General features: G+C 44.1%; 1 protein-coding gene across 1 annotated transcript in view; it reads right to left on the bottom strand.

Annotated features, from left to right (window-relative positions):
* Positions 1–21,474, bottom strand: part of NPHP4 (nephrocystin 4) — a 187,221-nt gene that overhangs the window by 124,070 nt on the left and 41,677 nt on the right. Inside the window, exons 4-6 of the mRNA XM_038747231.1 lie at positions 10,585–10,757; positions 9,644–9,708; positions 5,989–6,144 (exon numbers count right to left, since the gene is read on the bottom strand). Coding sequence (XP_038603159.1) covers positions 5,989–6,144; positions 9,644–9,708; positions 10,585–10,757 — 394 coding nt within the window. The remainder of the gene's footprint in view (positions 1–5,988; positions 6,145–9,643; positions 9,709–10,584; positions 10,758–21,474) is intronic.

Raw genomic sequence — 21,474 nt, forward strand, 5'->3', positions numbered from 1 at the left:
AAAAGAAGCAGTCGAAAGAGCCTGGGCTTTGGAGTCAGAAGCCATGGGTTTGAATCCCCGCTCTGCCAATTGTCAGCTGTGTGACTTTGGGCAAGTCACTTAACTTCTCTGTGCCTCAGTTACTTCATCTGTCAAATGGGGATTAAGACTGTGAGCCCCATGTCGGACAACCTGATCACCTTGTAACCTCCCCAGCGCTTAAAATAATGCTCTGCACATAGTAAGCGCTTAATAAATGCCATTAAAAAGAAAGACCCACTACACAGAGCTAGGCCAGCACGGAGAGGGGGATAGTATGCCACAGGCTATAGTTTTGAGGGGGATGGAAAGAAGAGAGGGAAAGGGACACAAGGTTGGAGTGTGATGGGACCCGATAGGATGGGGAAGAATCTGAGAAGGAATAAAAAAAATCCAAGCTGACTTAAGCTCAGAGATCTTAAGCTCAGTTTCCAAGTCAACCCATACCGTTCTTTGCAACTGGTCCCCTCTCTTGGGTAAGTCACCTCACTGTCCTCCCTCAAAACTCTCAAGACTTTCCTCATTTTAAGCCTCTCCAGACCCACCATCTTAGACCGAATCACTCCAATAACTTTATTGGAACTTTATGGAAGGATCCCCGCCTTCAAAGATCACATCTCTTCCAAGAGGTCTTTCCTGATTAAACCCTCTTTTCCCCAGTTCCCTCTCCCTTCTTCATCATCTTTGCATTTGGATCTGTGTCCTTTGGGCATTTGGTAGTCTTTCCTACCCTCAGCCCCACAGTACTTTAGTACATATCTATTATTTATTCATTTATATTAATATCTGTCTCCCCCTGTAGACTATAAGCTCCATGTGGGCAGGGAATGGGTCTCTGTTGTACTGTAATAATAATAATAATAATAATTGGCATTTATTAAGTGCTTACTATGTGCAAAGCACTGTTCTAAGCACTGGGGAGGATACAGGGTGATCAGGTTGTCCCACATGGGGCTCACAGTCTTCATCCCCATTTTACAGATGAGGTAACTGAGGCCCAGAGAAGTTAAGTGACTTGCCCAAGATCACACAGCAGACATGTGGCAGAGTCAGGATTCAAATCCAAGACCTCTGATTCCAAAGCCCGTGCTCTTTCCACTAAGCCACGCTGCTTCTCTACTGTATTCTCCCAGGCGCTTAGTATAGCATTCTGCACACAGTAAGTGCTCAATACATATTATTGATTAATGGTATTCCACCTCATGTGTCTCACCTCTTTCCACACCAAGTGAAAACTCAATAACAGTGGTGACTTGCTGACCAAAATCTGCAGGTATGCAAAAGCCCTTCTTAATCCTACTGCTTCCTGTGTTTTATATACTCAGAGAAAATCATATACAGTAACTACACAGGCAATATTTAAAACAGCAAAAGACACAGAGGTGAGCTGTACAGACACTGACTCATAAAATCTGGTCAGAAGTTCTAGAGTCAATAAACTAACTGTAAAAAACAATAATAACATCTCTATTTGTGCGAAACTGATCTTCAAATACGGAGAGACAGAAATGTTTGATTTTGGTGTTTACCTGGGAGCTCAGAGGAGCTGTGATTTTTCCAGGCTGGTTGACTACTTCAACCAGTAGTCAGTAGTGGAGAGAAAAAGAAGCATCCACCCCCTCCAGATTGATGAGCGAATGGAAAACTGGGCCCCCGTGGCGAGGCTGGAAGGAGATTACTGAGTTGAGGCCATTGGTTTGGGATGAAAGAAGAGCAGAAAGCGTACACTACAGTTACGAGTCCTAAAAGCCTAGTCAATGGGCCATTGTCTCTCTGCTGGCGAACTACAGAAGGTCAAAGTGACTGGAACTAAGCACTTTGTCATCCTCCTGTCATTCCCAGGATGGAAGCTGATAAAAAATTCAACACCCCTGTCATCCGGCCTTTTGTAAATGAGCAACTGTCCAATCTCCAGTAGGCCAGGAAGTACCACAAAAGCAGGCAGTACAAATTAGACAAATGAGTGACACAAAGGACACACAGCACCAGGTCCTGCCTTTGCCCTTTAGGAGCCACAATATAAAGGCTCACAATGAAGCTCCTTTTTCATTTTGCAAGCCATCCACAGAGATCTTAAAAGTTCAGAAACAAAATGTACAGCCCATATAATGATAGTTGGTAGGAAAGGGGCCCAATACACACAGGTTTGCAAGTTTGGTGGTTTATTTGAAGCCTCACTGAGTTTCAGTGACCATAAGTAAAAGACAGCGCAAAGAAAGGGTTTCTTTTTGAAAATGGCCACTGAGGGAGGTTACATGGAAATATGATTTCCCACTATTTATTTCTCAGAGGAAAATTTTCTACTTTTCTTCTGTAGACTCAGCACAGTACCCTCTTTCAGAGTCATTAGCTTTTATTCTATGGCAAACATAAATGCTATTTCCTCTCCAGCATCACGCAAGCACCACTAGCATCCATTAAGGGTCTCAGACACTCTTATGCCTTGACCTGTAAGGAGAGCAAATGGGAGTGTGTGGTTAAGGTTTTCATTCCTGCAGAAAAGTTGAACTTCAAGATGAGTGAGCTGGAAGTGGAAAGCCACTATCTCATCCTCTAAATCAAAATCATGAGGACCCCACCTCTGTAGAATGGTTGGGGTTCAAGTGATAGATCAGTCAATCATATTTATTGAGCACTTACTGTGTGCAGAGCACTGTCCTGAGTAAGCACTTGGGAGAGTATATTATAACACTATACCAAACATATTCCCTGCCCACAATGATCTTATGTGAATAATAATGGCATTTGTTAAGCACTTGCTATGTGCCAGGCACTATACTAAGCACCAGGGTGGATACAGGCATATCAGGTTGGACACAGTCCCTGTCCCACGTGGGGCTCACAGTCTCAATCCCCATTTTACAGATGAGGGAACTGAAGCACAGAGAAGTGAAGTGATTTGCCCAAGGTCACACAGCACACAAATGGAAGAGCCAGGATTAGAACTCATGACCTTTGGACTCCCAGGCCTATGCTCTATCCACTATGCCTTGCACTTACAGTACAGAGATCATCTTTAACTAGATGATCATCTAAAGTGACCATCTTTAACTGGCAAATTAAATCCCAGAAGACAAGAATGTATTGAAGAGAAAAAACCCAAACATTTTCCTGGATAACTAGAGTTCTTCCTTATGGTGGGGGGAAAGTGAAGGAGGAATATTTAACATTCCAGCTAGAACCCACTGTCTCTCTGCCAACCACTGAGAGGCTGGGATGGGTAGAGACCACAGCAGACATTTCAACTGGCCAGGCAGAATCCCAGATAAGGATGTGCAGAGTGGAACAGATTGAGTCACACTTTATTAAATTAAATATTCACAAAGCAATAAATCAGCACTGCTCCTCTCTAGCACTTTCCACAACCTACTGATGGTGAAACTGAGACATGAAGAAAAGGGAAATGATCTTTCCAGGAGAGCATCAAGCAAAAACTCCTCACTCTCGGCTTCAAGGCTGTCCATTACCTTGCCCCCTCCTACCTCACCTCCCTTCTCTCCTGCTTCAGCCCAGCCCACACCCTATGCTCCTCTGCCACTAACCTCCTCACTGTACCTCGTTCTCACCTGTCCCGCTGTCGACCCCTGGCCCATGTCCTCCCCCTGGTCTGGAATGCCCTCCCTCCACACAACCACCAAGCTAGCTCTCTTTCTCCCTTCAAAGCCCTACTGAGAGCTCACCTCCTCCAAGAGGCCTTCCCAGACTGAGCCCCCTTTTTCCTCTCCTCCTCCCCATCCCCCCCGCCCTAACTCCTTCCCCTCCCCACAGCACCTGCATATATGTTTGGACAGATTTATTATTCTATTTATTTTACTTGTATATATTTACTATTCTATTTATTTTGTTAATGATGTGCATTTAGCTTTAATAAAATTTATTCTGATGACTTGATACCTGTCCACATGTTTTGTTTTGTTGTCTGTCTCCCCCTTCTAGACTGTGAGCCCATTGTTGGGTAGGGACCGTCTCTATATGTTGCCAACCTGTACTTCCCAAGCACTTAGTACAGTGCTCTGCACACAGTAAGCGCTCAATAAATATGATTGAATGAATGAATGATTGAATGGCACCAATCTAGTCTCTGAGGAAATGGGGGAGTTCAGGGATGAGGGACCTCAGGATCAGGTCTCACTTCACACTAAGGCAATCAAGCCATTGAGTCCAATTCCCAAAAATCTCAAGAGGCCTGAAATCTAAGGGACAACTCAACCAAATCCAAACCTACTTCCCTAAAACTCCACTGTGTCTTATCTACCAGTGATGTTTTGTTACTGCTGGCTAAGCATAGAAAAATCAAATGGAAATTAATCAAAACAGCTCGACATAAAATTCAGTTTTCTTAAATGCCTACCCATCTGCATTGCTCGGTATGAAAACTGGATTTTGAAACCAATTCTCTTCCTCTTTTTTTCTTTACCCACTAAGAGCCAGAAGCATTACTAAATTATGGGCGTTTTCTGAGGAAGGGTGGTTAGATGGCTTTGTGAGGAGCCTGAAAAACAAATCAGGGAGAGTGAAATGATGTTGATACTGCACTAGGAGATATAGCGCACAGGCGGGATCAATGGTGGGCGTAATCAACTGGCTAAAAAGCCAAGAAGGGGAGGAAGAGAGTGAGAGATGGAGGGAGAAGAGAGAGGTGGGGAAGGATGGGGAGAGAGAAGAGTGAGAGAGGTAAAACAGAACTAATTCTGCTGTTTTGTACTCTCCAAGAGCTTAATATAATGCTCGGCACTTGGTAAGCACTCAGTAAATACCATTTATTGATTGACTGAGAGAGAGAAAACAATTCCACATAGATAGAGTCAATATTTTAACAGTCAACAAGTGACTGGAGGGACAGTCCTCAGGCTCCTCAGCTCCTCAAGGCTACAGGCACGCCAAACAGCCACAATCTTCTCAATCTTCCTTAATAATAATGATGGCATTTGTTAAGTGCTTACTATGTGCAAAGCATGAGTCAGAGGGGCCTCAGTCCTCAGTCCAGCTTCCCTGGATCTCAGAGGTCAGGGAAGGAGTCCATTGAGCCATGTGGTGGTGCTGCTGGACTCATGCCTGCCCAAATAAATTTGGCTTGCTATAGGCCTTCGCAGCCCTCACTGTACCTCATTCTCACCTGTCCCGCCGTCGACCTCCGGCCCATGTCCTCCCCCTGGCCTGGAATACCCTCCCTCCACACATCCGCCAAGTGAGCTCTCTTCCTCCCTTCAAAGCCCTACTGAGAGCTAACCTCCTCCAAGACTAAACCCCCTTTTTCCTCTCGCCCCCCATCCCCCTGCCCTAACTCCTTCCCCTCTCCACAGCACCTGTATATATGTACAGACAGATTTATTACTCTATTTATTTTACTTATACATATTTACTATTCTATTTATTTTGTTAATGATGTGCATTTAGCTTTAATTCTATTTATTTTGATGACTTGACACCTGTCCACGTGTTTTGTTTTGTTGTCTATCTCCCCCTTCTAGACTGTGAGCCCGTTGTTGGGTAGGGACCGTCTGTCTCTATGTGTCGCCAACTTGTACTTCCCAAGTGCTTAGTACAGTGCTCTGCACACAGTAAGTGCTCAATAAATACGATTGAATGAATGAATCAATGAACACTGCCTTCAACAAGTACTGGAGTTCTTTTGAGTAGGGGTTTGTTAGGTGTTTACAATGTGCCAGACACAGTATTAAATGCTGGGGTAGATACAAGATAATCAGGGTGGACATGATCCCTATCCCACATAAGGCTCACAGTCTTAATCCCCATTTTATAGATGAGGTAACTGAGACACAGAGAAGGTAAATCACTTGCCCAAGGTCGCCCAACAGACTAGTGGTGGGGCTGGGATTAGAACCCAGGTCCTCTGACACCTAGGCCCGTGCCCTTTCATTAGGCCACGCTACTGCTCAGGAGAGTTCTGTTCTTCTTGTTTTTAATACTGAACATTCCTATTCAAGAGGAACTAGGTTTGACTCTTACTTGTTTCTCCGTGTCCAGGGAACAGTGCAGGAATCTTCTGTAAACCAGACACCAGAAAGTTCTCGGGAAGAAGATGAAATATTGTCTCCAGAAGAGGGTATGGCTTCAAGGTATACTGAATGGTGCAATTTTCCACAAGTGTCATGTGCTTATTTTCTAGAGACAAGAAACAGCATTATATAAGTTTCAGAAGCCATAAGGAAGAGCAAAGTCCTAAAAATATTGGTAGAACACAACAGACAGGAAACATATATTGCCTGTCTGGTTTGGGAAGGGAATTACATTGAAAATTCAGTGAAATAACCAAAAAATTGACCCTCAATATTCTGCTCTGGTAAGGCGGCGGGAGCGAGAAATGTGTTGTTAATGTAACATCACTAACCTCGGCATGCCACCTTCTGTCTTTCTGAGTGATAAGATCAGAAGACAGAGGCGGGAAAATCTCATTTCCCCTAATCGTCTTTCTGTGTGCGTGGGGGCTCAGAAGCGAACATGGAAACCCAATCATTTTCCTAGTGAGAGATTCTTCCAACGGAGGGGGTTGTTTTCCTGAGGAACTGAGGCACTAGCACTCAGGAAAGTACTGCGAGCCAGCCAGGCCAAGTTATTCATCTATCTCTTCACCTGAATGCTAAATTTTGCAAGGGAAAACTGGAGCACCACCGTTTTGTTTGCTCAAGACCTGAATTTTAGGGGCTACATTAATTTCCTCTACAGAGAACAAGAAATCCAGCAGATCAAGGGAAGACAAAACCCCTAACTTATTGCTTTGGTAGTCAAATCTTTACAATCCCTATCTGCTGTCTTCACATTAATGGTATTTACTGAGCACTTACGGTGTTCCAATCACTGTACTAAGAGCTGGGAAGGTAAAAAAGAAGAGACAGGGATCCTGCCAGAGGAGCCTACAAAGCCAGCAGTTTCAGTCAATCAATGGTATTTACTGTGCAGAGACCATTCATTCATTCATTCAATCTTATTTATTGAGCGTTTACTGTGTGCAGAGCACTGTACTAAGCGCTTGGAAAGTACAAGTCGGTAACAGATAGACACAATCCCTACCCACTGTGCTAACGCTTGGGAGAGTACAATACGTGACTTTGGGCAAGTCACTTCACTTCTCTGTGCCTCAGTTCCCTCATCTGTAAAATGGGGATGAAGACTGTGAGCTCCCCGTGGGACAACCTGATCACCTTGTATCCCCCCAGCACTTAGAACAGTGCTTTGTGCATAGTAAGTGCTTAATAAATGCCATTATTATTACAATATAACAGAGTTGGTAGATATGTTACTTTCCCAAAAGGGACTTACAGCCTAGAAGGGAAAAGAGACATTAAAATAAATTATGGATATGAACATAGGAGCTATGGGGCTCAGGGTGAGGTGAATAAAGGATACAAATTCAAGTGTGATGCAGAAGGGAGAAGGAATGGAGAAAGTGAGGGCTTAGTCAGGGAAGGCCTCTTCTAGGAGATGGGATTTTAATAATACTTTCAAGGTGAGGAGAGTTATCATCTGTCAGATAGAAACGGGGGAGGAAATTCCAGACCAGAGGCAGGACGCAGGTGAAGGATCGGTGGTGAGATAGACAAGATCGAGGTACAGTGAGTAGGTTGGCGTTAGAGGAGTGAAGTGATTGTGCTGGTCGTAGAAAGAAATCAGTGAGGGGGCCAGGTGACTGAGTGCTTTAAAGTCTATGGTGAGGAGTTTCTGTTGGTTGCAGAGGTGGATGGGCAACCACTAGAGGTTTAGAAAAATGATCCAGGCAGCAGAGTGAAGTATGAATTGATGTGGGGATAGACAGGAGATGAAGAAGTCAGCAACCAGACCTCCTAAAACTACAACTACAAGGAATTGTGTCTACCAACCCTATTTCATTGTACTTCCCAAGTGTTTAGTAGTACAGCAGTCTGGACACAGTAAGCACTCAATGACTATTACTGATTGCCTGAAATCTAATCGGTGAGATTGGGGTAGAGGGAAGCTGTCTTTAAAGTTTGAAAGGCCAGTGATCTGATGGCATCTCCCCGCCTTATCCCAGACACTGGTTTTGGTCACCCAGCTCACTTTTTTTTTTTAATTCTTAGGTGGCAGTATTCTTTTACATATTTGCAAGGGAAAAAAAAAACTCTGACAGACCTAGTCAGGATTTTTTTTAACGAGCTCAGCTAAACAGTAGGGCATTTGAATAATGCCTGAGACTCCTGACGGAAGGAGGTTTAGAATTGTCAAAATGCCTAATTTTAAGGTGTCTTCAGGGAAGCAGAAATTGGCAAGCTACTGATTTAATTTAGAAACGAGATAAAAGCAGAGATTGGTTCCAGGCAAACTGCCCCTCTCCTCCACTTGATTGCTCGGCCATATCTGCCCAGGCCAGACGCTCAACCGGCTCGACCCTTTCCAAATTCCCCCTGTCACTTTCCTGCCAGTACTAACAGATTGATCTCTCCCAGCCACACTGCACCAATAAAATTCTCCTCCGTTAAAAGAGGTTTCAGTGAAGGGGAGAGAACAGACCTTTCCCTGAGCCCTGGTGACAAATGTCTCTCCTAGCGAGGCAGTTGCGAAAGAAGAAAACTGGATAACACTCAAAGCACTTTGCTGGTTTGTTTTCATGCTGAAATGACTCCCTTCAAATAGGCAGAAGTAGCTACTTGCCTGGGTTCCAGCTAAGCAGCAAAAAGCATCATTTTGATTACAGTTGGCATGTGTCAGCCAGTGTCTATTTAATCTCAAGGAAAAAGCAGCAGGGTCTGGAGAAAAAGCAGGCTGGAGTGACACCTCCAGGTTGGAGCCTGTTTCTTATCAAGCTGAAGCTTCTTTTCCACTTCCTCTGCTTCTAGTACAATGCTCCATGTATGCAAATCTAGCCAAGACTGAAGGGCCAGGCTCACGATTCTTCTGGAGTGAGCTTGCTATGGGCAGGGAACGTTTCTGATAATTCTGTTGGACTCTCCCAGGCAATTAGTAAGTGCTCAATAAATACAATCGATTGATTGAGTGATGTTCAATCTGAGGCACTGGCTCTTGGATCCCTCTGGTACCCTAAGCGGAGAGTACCACATGGGGGATGTCCACACAGCAGGGGCTGAGGACAGGGTTGGCTATGCTACCAGCAATCCCAGGAGGGTCTTGGATTGTTCTTTCGCACAGGAAGATGACAAGGGCTGGCTGCTGCCTATCACTCATTCTTGAAGATCAGGTGCCGCTTCTAGTGGGGATCTGGAGGACTCTGACACCACAGATGGAGAGCCTGACAGGATCACTTCTGCAATCAGATAGGCAAATATCACTGAGGCCATTATACATCAATCAGAGCCATGACTGAGACAATTTGCCACCAGAAAGGAAGAGAAAAAAATAAAATCTCATTTTCCTCTGTTTGCTTGACAGAAATCCAGTGCCTTCTCATTTTCTGGCTTGTTTCTATTAAGCAATCTGCTTTCCGGTAAAACCAGGGAAAGAGACTGGGTATAAAGAGAAGCATAGCTGACAGCCAAACAGGGAAAGAAAATGTCTCCAGGCTGGAAACCTCCTGTGACCATTCAGGGGATGGGATCATCCGCCCTGCTCTGTGTAGGAACAACTGTGCAATGAAAGCAAATCCTTAGCTGGGAACTGCCCCCATCCTGACTCAATATCACTGTGTCCTTACGTTCTAGAGGGTCCTGAAGAAGTGGGTGGAGAAGAGCTCGGGGAGTTCCATAATACAGCAACAACCTGGGGGGAAAAAGGTGAATGACATTAAACTGTGTCTGCTGCAGTATTTCAGTCTCTAAGCTTCAGTAATCTTTCGGTAATGAATACATCCTCATGGACCTTTCTTTACATACTTCTCTGCTCGGTATCAACATGGACCAAGGCATTCTAGAAAGGTGGGAGTTCCCAGAAAGAAGATTTACTGGGTAAATGCATGCACACACACAAACACACACACATAATTTGGAGCGAGGCAGTGTGGCCTCCTGAGAGTCAGAAGGACCTGGGTTCTAATCCTGACTCTGTCTCTTGTCTGCTGTGTGACCTAGGGCAAACTGCTTAACATCTCTGTGGCTCAGTTACCTCATCTGTAAAATGGGGATTGAGACTGGGAGTCCCACGTGGAATAGGGACTGTGTCCAAACCCAGTTATCTTGTATCTACCCCAGCGCTTAGTACAGTGCCTGGGTATAGTAAGCGCTGAACAAATACCATAATTATTTTTATTATTATTGAGGATTGAGAAGGAAAAGGGTGGTATATGCAGAAAAGAGCCTCAAAAACGACTGTTTGAGGGACCTTGCTGGCCCCAGCCCCACAGCTGTCCAAGGTTGCTTCAGGTGATCCACCTTTGAATCTGGAAGAGTCCATAGAAGCAGGCCAAAAGCCACCAGGCTCTCTGGCTTCCTGGATTCTGAGACAATGAACGGAGTGGAGGGGTGTTCTGAGAGCAGGCTCGTTGCCGACAGCAAGTTATGCAGAGCCTCTGAGCCACCAACACTGCCCCGATTTGTTAGGGCAACAGACAGCTTGACAATCCCCTCAAGTCTTCAAGTGAGGAGACACCAGGGATTCTGGAGCTAAGACCTAGACAGCAGACATGCAAAGGGAATATACCGTTTGTCCTGAGGTGTGGAGTCCAGTGTCTCTGATTTGGCACTGAAGGGACGAAGAATTCCAAACCCACACGAGAGAGCCTGGGAGGTGCCATCTTGCTTCTTGCCTTTGGCAACAACTTCCACCACCAGGATGACGTTGGGGTGACTTACGGATGTACGGAAATACAGCGGCTGCAAAACAATCAATTGCATCTACTGAGCGCTTATTGAATGCAGGACACTGTAATAAGCACTTGGGAGAATACAATACAACAATTTAACAGACATACACCCTGTCCACAATAAGAACATGAATACCACCTGGGCCAGGGACCAATGACCCAAAAGTTTGTCACCTATAACCTCAGTAGTATAAGGGGAAAAGGAGAAGGAAGGGTCACCCTGCCATGGACAGAGCTGACCATCATTCAGGACTCTATCAGTCATCATCACCATTACTGGTATCTATTGAGTGCTCGTTCTGGACACAGCACTGTACTAAGCATTTCAGATGCACTGCACACTCACACCCAGTTTGTGCCACTGTAAATCCCTAAAGCTTACCAAACAATCGCACCAAAATAAGTACCAATGAGAATCTCTGTCTTGTAATAAAAGGACACAACTTCACTTCATATATAGTTGGCTTCAATGATGGCCTACGAACTTTATTCATGTTAGCAGGAGTGGCTGAAAAGTCCACAGCACAACAGACGCTATCATCCTCAAAAAGAATTTATTTAATGCCTACATTGAGTAGGCACTGTACAAAATGTTTAGGAATATTCTGAGAAAATATTCTATCCTCTGCTAACAAGGGGCTCACGATCTAAGGGAAAAGAAGAGACAAAGAAACATGTTTAACTTGAAAGATTCCCATTTCAATAAACTGTGGTACTTATTAGATATTTACTAAGCGCCAAGAACTAGGGTAGATACAAGATAATCAGGTTGGACACAGCTCCTGTCCCACACGACTCTCAAAGTGTAGGTAGGAGGGAGAACAGATGATGAATGCCCACTTTACAAATAAGGAAATCAAGGCACAGAACTCATCCTGAGTCACACACCAGGCATGTGGCAAAGCCAGGATTAGAACCCAGGTCCTCTGACTCTCAGGCTTTTGCTTTTTTCACTAGGCCATACTGCTTCCCATAAGGATAAATAAACAAGGCTAAGAAATGCACACTGCTTAGAGACAAAGTGGACAGTCACAATCAATCAGTGGTATTTATTGAACATTTACTGATGGCAAAGGACTTGGGAGGACACAATGGAATAAGTAGATAAAATCCCTGCCCTCAAGGAGCTTACATACTAGAGGGTGAGAACCTAGTACCGTGAATCCACTTTCACCTCTATGGGAGACAGTGTTGTCCAGTGGAAAGACCATGGATTAGGCAGCCAGGACATTTGGGTTCTAATCTCAACACTGCCACTGGCTTACTGTCAAAACTTTTCTGGGCCTCAGTTTCCTCGTCTATAAAATGGAGATAGAGTTGTTGTTCTCCTGACCTATTACATTGGGACAGAGACTGTGTCTGAAACGACGATCTTGTGTCTAGCTCAGTACTCAGCACAGGGTTGGCATAGAATAAGCATTTAATAAGTACCAAAGTAATACACTACTACTAATAATATGCTTTTTATGGTATTTGTCAAGCACTCACTATGTGTCGAGCACTGTTCTAACTGCTGTGGCAGTCTCACGTTCATCAAACCAGATACAGTTTCTGTCCCCCATTGGGGCTCACAGTCGAAGTCGGAAGGAGAACGGGTATTGAATTCCCATTTTACAATTGAAGAAACTTAGGCACAGAGAAGTTAGGGTACTTGCCCAAGCTCACACAGCAGGCATGCGGTGGCGATGAGATTAGAACTCATGTCCTCTGACTCCCAGGCCCAGGCTCTTTTCGCTAGGCCAGGCTGCCATGAACACACAGTCTGTTGAGTAGGGACCGTCTCTATATGTTGCCAACTTGTACTTCCCAAGTGCTTAGTACAGTGCTCTGCACATAGTAAGATCTAAATAAATACGATTGAATGAATGAATGAATGAATGAAAAATGGCAGTATTTCCCAACTATCCCACGTTTGCAGGTATTCTTCACCCATCCTTGGCTCTTGCGGGAGAAGGAGCATCCAAGATCCCAGCTCTGCCCCTTGTCTGCTATGTGACCTTGGGCAAGTCACTTCACTTCTCCGTGCCTCAGTTACCCCATCTGTAAAATGGGGATTGAGAATGAGAGCCTCACATGGGACAGGGACTGGGTCCAACTCGGATTTGCTTGTATACACTCCAGCGCTTAGTACAGTGCCTGGCACATAGTAAGCACTTAATAAATACCATCATTATCATGTGGCAGAAAGTATTTTTTTTGAGGAGAGGTGGGAGTTAGGACTTGGAGACCAGGTGCCGTCACACTGTTCCTTGCAAAGATGCTCATGTGCAACACCTGGTGACATTTTCAATTTTCTTGGAATCGAACTCTTCCAGAAGACTTTACCAGAGGACAATCACAAGTCTTCTGTCTGCCAGCTTCAGCTCCCTCCCAAGAGCCAACTGCTACACCATAACATTTGAGGTTATGTTTCAATATGCCTTTAGAACCTTAGGCTATTCTCTCTGCTTAAAGTTGTCCCTCTTCTTGATTTTCGACAGATGTTCAGGTATCCCACTGACATCTATTTCTTCTCACTTTACCTCCACAGTGACATCTATTTCTTCTCACTTTACCTCCAGAGTAGAGCCCTGTTGCAATAAGCAACACTCTGAGGCCAGGAGACTGAATGTGTTCCAAAATTGGAGGTGATGATCCTGCTCTGCCATTTGCTCTCGGGTATCCCTGGAAGGCGAGTACAACCAAGCATCCTGTGGTTACCCTAAGAAACAGGATGCTCAGATAGGTGGACAATTACCCTCTAGACTGTGAGCTTGTTGTGGGTAGAAATGTGTCTGCTTGTTGTTATATTGTATTCTCTCAAGCACTCAGTACATTGCCCACATTAAGAACTCAATAAATATGATTGAATTGAATGAATAAATCTGACCCTGTAATGTCACTGCTTTTGAAACTGTTTGAGAAGTTGAATATCTTTCCTGCAGGCAAATCCAGGATTCACAGTCATCGACCTTGCTCTGTGGGCCTTGTTTGATTACACTGTGACAACCTCTTAAAGGACAAGTTGGTCTTTTTCATTACTCTTCTTCATTGCAGCCAAATCTACTGAGAGCATTCAACTCTGTTTCCCCCACTGAAAATCTTCAGATGTGAATAGAGTTTCCCAGTGTGAGCCGGTACATAACTTCATCCTTCTATAGCATATGGCTAGTCTACAGCACCGGGCTGACTCTGTCTTCAACATCTGCCCAGCTTCTTTTGAATGTGTCTCTAGAGCACAGTTGTCAGATGTAGAGCTGCTTCTAGATGGTATCTCAAGGACTCTAGATGATGCCCGTAGCCTACTGAGGGAGAACATTTCCCAGATCAATTCACTTTTGTGACTAAGGACGGAAGAGGCCTTGGGCAATCAACCTCAACTGTATTACTGTACTCTCCCAGGTGCATAGTATAGCGTGCTGCACAAAGTAAGTGCTTAAAAATTCCAATTGACTGACTGAACCCTCCAGGCTGCACTATTCAAATCGTAGATAGATGGAAGGTTCCTCTCCAAATGATTTTATTGAGGCACAGTTTATGACCCCAATCCACTAACATTTCTAAGTTGCATAATTCATAATTAAGGTTAAAAACTTTGGAGATTTCCAGTCTCATTTTTTCATGCTACAAAACGACGTGAATTTTAATATAGAAATCCATCATAACTAATTTTCCTTTAACTATGAAAAGTGCCTAGATTTTTTCAAGTACCACGCAGTGTCCGGACTAAAGAGGAGCAATTAAAAAGCCAGTAAACTGGTTGGATTTTACTTCAGCAAAACACTTGGTTCAAAATTACAGTAACATTATTTTATGATAAATCGCTCTAAGATTCATTGCAATTCCAAAGGATTGTTTGGCGAAGGAACATTTCCTTGACATTCTGTTTTGAGACTGTTCTCCCGCATTAGGCTGTAACCTCCTTGTGAGCAGGTTTGGTGCCTCCCAATTCTATTGTATATCCTATCCCAAGTATTTCATACAGTGCTCTCCTTAAAGTAAGTGCACATGGCTCAGTGGAAAGAGCCCGGGCTTGGGAGTCAGAGGTTGTGAGTTCTAATCCAGGCACCCTCACTTGTCAGCTGTGTGACTTTGGGCAAGTCACTTAACTTCTCTGTGCCTCAGGTACCTCATCTGTAAAACAGGGATGAAGACTGTGGACCCCCCGTGGGACAATCTGATTACCTTGTATCTTCCCCCAGGCTTAGAACAGTGGTTTGCACATAGTAAGCACTTAACAAATGCCATCATCGTCAGTAAATACCATTGACTGATTGATTTTGGACCCATTTGCATCTGCTTTTGGATTCCAAGACTGGCAAATGTGAGTAAAAAAGGGCTCCTTTCTAAATCCTCTCCAATCGTGCCAAAAACAGTGACAATGAACAGAAGCTCTTGACTGGGGAAATGGAGAAGCTTCCTTACTTGGGGGTGACTGAAAACATTGGGACTTTTTTGTTGGAAAAGACAAAGGAGACCTGACTGAAGTTTACAAAATTAATACTAGTTCTGCCACTTGACTGCTATGTGACTTTGGGCAAGTCACTTAACTTCTCTGTGCCTCAGGTTCCTCCTCTGTAAAATAGGACTAAGTTCCCGTTCTCCCTCCCTCTTAGACTCAGCCTTATGTGGGAAACCTGATTATCTATATTTTGTTTTGTTGTCTGTCTCCCCTTTCTAGACTGTGAGCCTGTTATTGGGTAGGGACCATCTCTATATGTTGCCGACTTGTACTTCCCAAGCACTTAGTACTGTGCTCTGCACACAGTAAGCACTGAATAAATACGATTGAATGAATGAATGAATCTTGTATCTACCCTAGCGCTTGGTACAGTGTTTGGAACATAACAAGCACTTTAGCACCACAATTCTTATTAGTAATATTATTACTATTACAACACCATGAAAGTTTTGTAGACAGGACAAGTACAGAATTGATGCTCTCCAAATCCCACAAAAAGATGAAGGATCACCACCTTCCAGCTCCAAAGTGTACATTCCCAAAAACAAATGTGAACACTTCTTCACCAGATGGAGAGTATTTGGAATTCATTGCCACAAGAAAATGTACAGGTTGAAAACACTGCCAGCTCTCCCACATGACAGATTTTCATTCCTGTCGGGGAATTAAAGAATATTTTCCCCACTATAAGTAACTGTCTGGAAAGAGCATAACGTTGGGTCAAAAGAAATAATTGTGAGCAGGTGTGGCATCGCTCAAGGCATGTGAGCTTTAATGCAAGCTTTCCTTAACTCAGGATCTGCCAGAAACGCAACCCCTGTGTTATCTGAGAACCAACTCTACCAGAAAGTTCAGTCGGGATTTGAATCAAGTCACAGAGAAATAATGAGTTACAGGAAGGAAAATTAGGGATGCTGGAAGGCTCATCCCTAACCAGTAGGATCAACGGTAATATAAGCAGGCATCACCTAGTTCTTCCAAGCATCCTGTGGCCCCTGTCAGAGACAATTCCAGGCTGGACAAACCAATGGTCTGACCTAAAAATGGGATTGCTCTTTGTCTCAAGCTCTTAAACAGGGACTGGTTGACTGGAAAAACACAATTTTTTTCTACATTGGAGACCTGCACAATCTAATTCGGGAACAATGGCTCCTTCAAATTAAATTCTGTTTGCTTCACTTAAAACTAATAAGTGTCTCAGGCTCAGAGGATGGAGACCGTTCAGTCGATTGGACTCACCACGCAACAGAAAAGTTAGAGGTCATGTGAGCTTCAGCAGAAATTCAAATCCACGGGATGGGAAACTGAATTTTCCACTGAACATCAGCAGGTGCCCAGCATGGCCTAGCAGAAAGAGCATGAACCTGGGAGGCAGAAGGACCTGGGTTCTAATCCTAGCCCCACCGTTTGTCTGCTGTGTGATCTTGGGTAAGTCACTTCACTTCTCTGTGCCTCAGTTCCTTCATCTGTAAAACGGTGATTAAGACTGTGAGCCCTGTGCGGGGCAGGGACCGTATCTGACCCGATGATCTTGTATCTACCCCAGCGTTTAATGCAGTGCTTGGTATATCGTAAGCACTTAACAAATTATTATGTACAAGCCCACCATCTTCAAGACACCATTATGCCCCAATAGAAATTACCCAAATAGGGAGAGACCCCGAGGGGACGGGCCCTAGTCTGACTGAGACTTGATTTAAACTCCAGGTAATCCTTCTATTAACAGTCATTACCATGGTGTCACTGAGAAAACGTTTACTGTAATCACAGACTGTCAGCAAGGGATAACAGAGAGACACATTAAAACATCAGCCATGAGATATAAATCGTTATTCTATTATCTTTTATTGCAAAATGATGAAATAATGACCACTTACTGCTGACAGGTGGTTGGTCTAAGAGAGAATTATGTTTCCATTTCCAAAGACTCGGGGACCGTTAAGGAGGTCCACTGTAAAACCAAGTTTGTCATCATCTCACCTTTTATATTAATATCTGTGCATATCAATTTTAGAAAAACTACACACTTTTTACATTTTTGCGTGAAAACAAACACTTGACTCTCTGCTGAAACAATAGTAATCCTTTAATCTAGAGGTCACCTTGAAATCTCTCCAATTGAAGGCTCTACGCAGGATTCCTTCTGCGTCTTCTACTTAGATTTAAGGTTTTACACTTTCCCCTCTCATTTACAATAGAAAATGGTTCTATTGCCCGAGAAGACAAATTATCATGGACATCTATTTCAAATGACTAAAATTTACCATTTACAGACGGATTATTTAAAAATGGCTGACAGAAAGCTCAAAATAAAGAGGGTAGTTTTTTGTACTGAACTCAGGGATTGAGGCACAGTTTATTACTATCTACAAAAGTTTTTCATTCACTCAAGGAACATTGAGTACAATCTACACTTTGGGGATGTCTAAAAATTTAGAAGTCATGGTCGTTGCTCCTGAGGAGTTCAAAAGTGAAGGGGGCAGGGGAAGGAGAAACCAGATCAGGAGAAGAAGCATGGTGTAGTGGATAGAACACAGAGCACAGGCTTTGCCATTTGTCTGCATGTGACCTTGGGCAAGTCACTTCACTTCTTTGGGCCTCAGTTACTTCATCTTTAAAATGGGGATTGAAACGTTGAGCCCCACATGGAACAGGGACTGTGTCCAGCCTGATTTGTCTGCATCCACTTCAGTGCTTAGTACAGCGCTTGGCACATAGCATGCATTTAACAAATACCACAATTATTATTATCATCATCATCATCAATCATATTTATTGAGCACTTACTGTGTGCAGAGCACTGTACTAAGCGCTTGGGAAGTACAAATTGGCAACATTTAGAGACAGTCCCTACCCAACAGTGGGCTCACAGTCTAAAAGGGGGAGACAAAACCAAACATACTAACAAAATAAAATAAATAGAATAGATATGTACAAGTAAAATAAATAAATAAATAAATAGAGTAATAAATATGTACAAACATATATACATATATACAGGTGCTGTGGGGAAGGGAAGGAGGTAAGATGGGGGGATGGAGAGGGGGACGAGGGGCTCAGTCTGGGAAGGCCTCCTGGAGGAGGTGAGCTCTCAGTAGGGCCTTGAAGGGAGGAAGAGAGCTAGCTTGGCAGATGGGCAGAGGGAGGGCATTCCAGGCCCGGGGGATGACGTGGGCCGGGGGTCGATGGCGGGACAGGCGAGAACGAGGTACGGTGAGGAGATTAGCAGCAGAGGAGCGGAGGGTGCGGGGTGGGCTGTAGAAGGAGAGAAGGGAGGTGAGGTAGGAGGGGGCAAGGTTATTACTATTATATACTATTATATTATATATTATATACTATATAGTATATATATATATTACTATTACTATTATATAATTACTATTAATTATTATTACTAAGATATTAATCAGTAACAAGACCATGTCTAAATTCTCACCTGCTTATTCTTTCCCAGCACATACTGCAGTGCTCTGCATGTACAGGGCTGGGCCGTGTGCCAGGACTGGCAGGAGGAGGCCAAAGTGGAGGCAGCAACTGCTGTGACCCCTCCCGCCCTCAGGGCCCGGGGCCCGGTGAGTGTCAAGCTCCCTCCCCCCTCCATCATTCACCAGTAGTCGTCTTTGTTACACGCTTCCCATGGGACAAGCACTGTGCTAAGCGCTCACTGCATGCACAGCACTGGACTAAGCGCTTGGGAAGTACAGTTCAGAGACCAACCCTGCTCACAAAGGGCTCACAAGCTAGAAGACACCCCCCCCAACACACACACACTCCATCCCCCTTCCCTCTTTCATCCCCTATCACCATTCATTCATTCATTCAGTTGTATTTATTGAGTGCTTACTTTCATTCATTCATTCATTGTCATATTTATTGAGCGCTTACTGCGTGCAGAGCGCTGTATTAAGCGCTTGGGAAGTACAAGTCGGCAACACATAGAGACGGTCCCTACCCGACAACGGGCTCACAGTCTAGAGGACGGGCTTACTGTGTGCAGAGCACTGGACTAAGCGCTTGGGAAGTACAATTCAGCAATAAAAAGAGACAATCCCTCCCCTCTTCCATTCCCCTGCCCCCTCCCCTCCAATCCCACCCTTCTTTCTTCCCCCGCCCCTCCCCTCTTTCATCCCCCAGCCCTCTCCCCCACCTCCCATTCCCATTTAAGCGCTTAGTACAGTGCTCTGCACACAGTAAGCACTCAGAATGAATGAATGGATGAATTCCCACCCCCCTCCCCTTCCCCATCCCCCCCCCTTTCATCCGGGACTTAATGGAAAGAGCACGGACTTGGGAGTCAGAGGTCATGGGTTCAAATCCCTACTCCAGCAGTTGTCAGCTGTGTGAGCTTGGGCAGGTCACTTCACTTCTCTGGGCCTCAGTTACCTCATCTGTCAAATGGGGACGAAGACTGTGAGCCCCCCATGGGACAACCTGATCACCCTGTATCCTCCCCGGCGCTTAGAACAGTGCTTTGCACATAGTAAGTACTTAACAAATAGCATCATTATTATTATTATCCCCCTGCAACCCCGCCCTCCCCCTCCCTTCTTTCATCCCCCTGCTCCCTCCCCTCCAGTCCCACCCCTTTCTTCCCCCTTCCCCCACCCCCATTCCCACCCCTCTTTTATCCCCCTGCCCCTTCCCCTTCTCCATCCCCCCATCCTCTATATATACCTGTATATATGTATATATGTACATATTTATTACTCTATTTATTTTACTTGTACATATTTATTCTATTTATTTTATTTTGTTAATATGTTTTGTTTTGTTGTCTGTCTCCCCCTTCTAGACTGTGAACCCGTTGTTGGGTAGGGACCGTCTCTATATGTTGCCAACTTGTACTTCCCAAGCGCTTAGTACAGTGCTCTGCACACATTAAGTGCTCAATAAATATGATTGAATGAATGAATAAATGAATGAATGTAGGAAGCAGCTAATAAATACAATTACCAATGATACAGATTAAATTTCGTTCATTTTAGTCTTCCAATGGTAGGATGGCAAAATGTCACAACATTGAAAAACCAAATGAAATCACTCCTTTAATTCAGTGAGTTTCTTGCATTTGGAATGTTTAAAAAAATTCAAGTCATAAAGAGGAGCAGTGTGGTCTAGTGGATAGAGCATGGGCCTGGGATTCAGAACGACCTGCGTTCTAATCCTAGCTCCACCACTTGTCTGCTGTATGACCTTCGGCAAGACACTCAACTCCTCTGTCCCTCATTTACTTCATCTGTAAAATGGGGATTAAGACTGTGAGCCCCATGTGGGACACAGACTGTGTCCAACCTGATTAGCTTGTATCTACCCCAGTGCTTAGTACAGTGCCTGGCACATAGTAAACACTTAACAAACACCATTAAAAAAAAATCAAAATTAGCTGTAACTTTGCCATCTGGCACACTGCTTTCCACTCACTCACCATTCACCCTCACAAGGACATGTTTCCAGAAGGTGAACAAAGATGCAATTATTTATCAGGACAGCTTAGCAATATTGCAAACAAGTGCTCCAATCCAAGGGAGCTATTCTGAAAGAGTAATTAAATGAATTTTAGAGGGAGAAATTCTATTCATCAATTGGAATTACATGAGGAGAAAATCCAGAATTCAAGCTCAGCAAATTACCTGTAAGTTGTGCCCACTTATGGTAGAATGGATGAAGCCTTCATTCACCCTATATCATCACTTACCTACATTTGACAGTTACGTTCTGTGATGGAATAAACAGATTAATAAATCACTTAAGCACTCTGTCTTAATGCTTTCATCTTCAAAACACACTGACACTGCTTAACCCAAGTTCCAGGCTTTCTTTTCTCCCCACCAGGGCTGGTGGAATCAGAAATTTGTACCCAGTGACATGCTCTCGTTGGATAGCCCCAAGGCATTTGTTTGTCTAACTTCATTGTCGATGTTCCTGCCCTCCCAAAATGACATGTGTTCATTTATTTACCAGCAGAAGATGACATTGGTGTGACAAGGACAGGGGAGTATACATCAGAAAGGCAGAATTTCTGCAATAGAAACTTTTCAACCATCCCTGCAATGCACTCTGAGTTTCTCTCCCCTCCTGACTAAATCACTCAATCAATGGTATTTACCGGGGCGAACTATGCACAGAGCACTGTACTAAACACTTGTGTGGAGTACAATACAAAAGAATTAGCATACACACCCTTGCCCTTAACTAGTTTACCATCTAGATCCTAATCAATCATTTGGATATACTACTTACCTAGGGTACACCAAGCACTGTACTGTTTGGGAGTGTCTGACTGAAT

Source organism: Tachyglossus aculeatus, chromosome 5 (genome assembly GCF_015852505.1).
Source record: "Tachyglossus aculeatus isolate mTacAcu1 chromosome 5, mTacAcu1.pri, whole genome shotgun sequence".
NCBI lineage: Eukaryota > Metazoa > Chordata > Mammalia > Monotremata > Tachyglossidae > Tachyglossus > Tachyglossus aculeatus.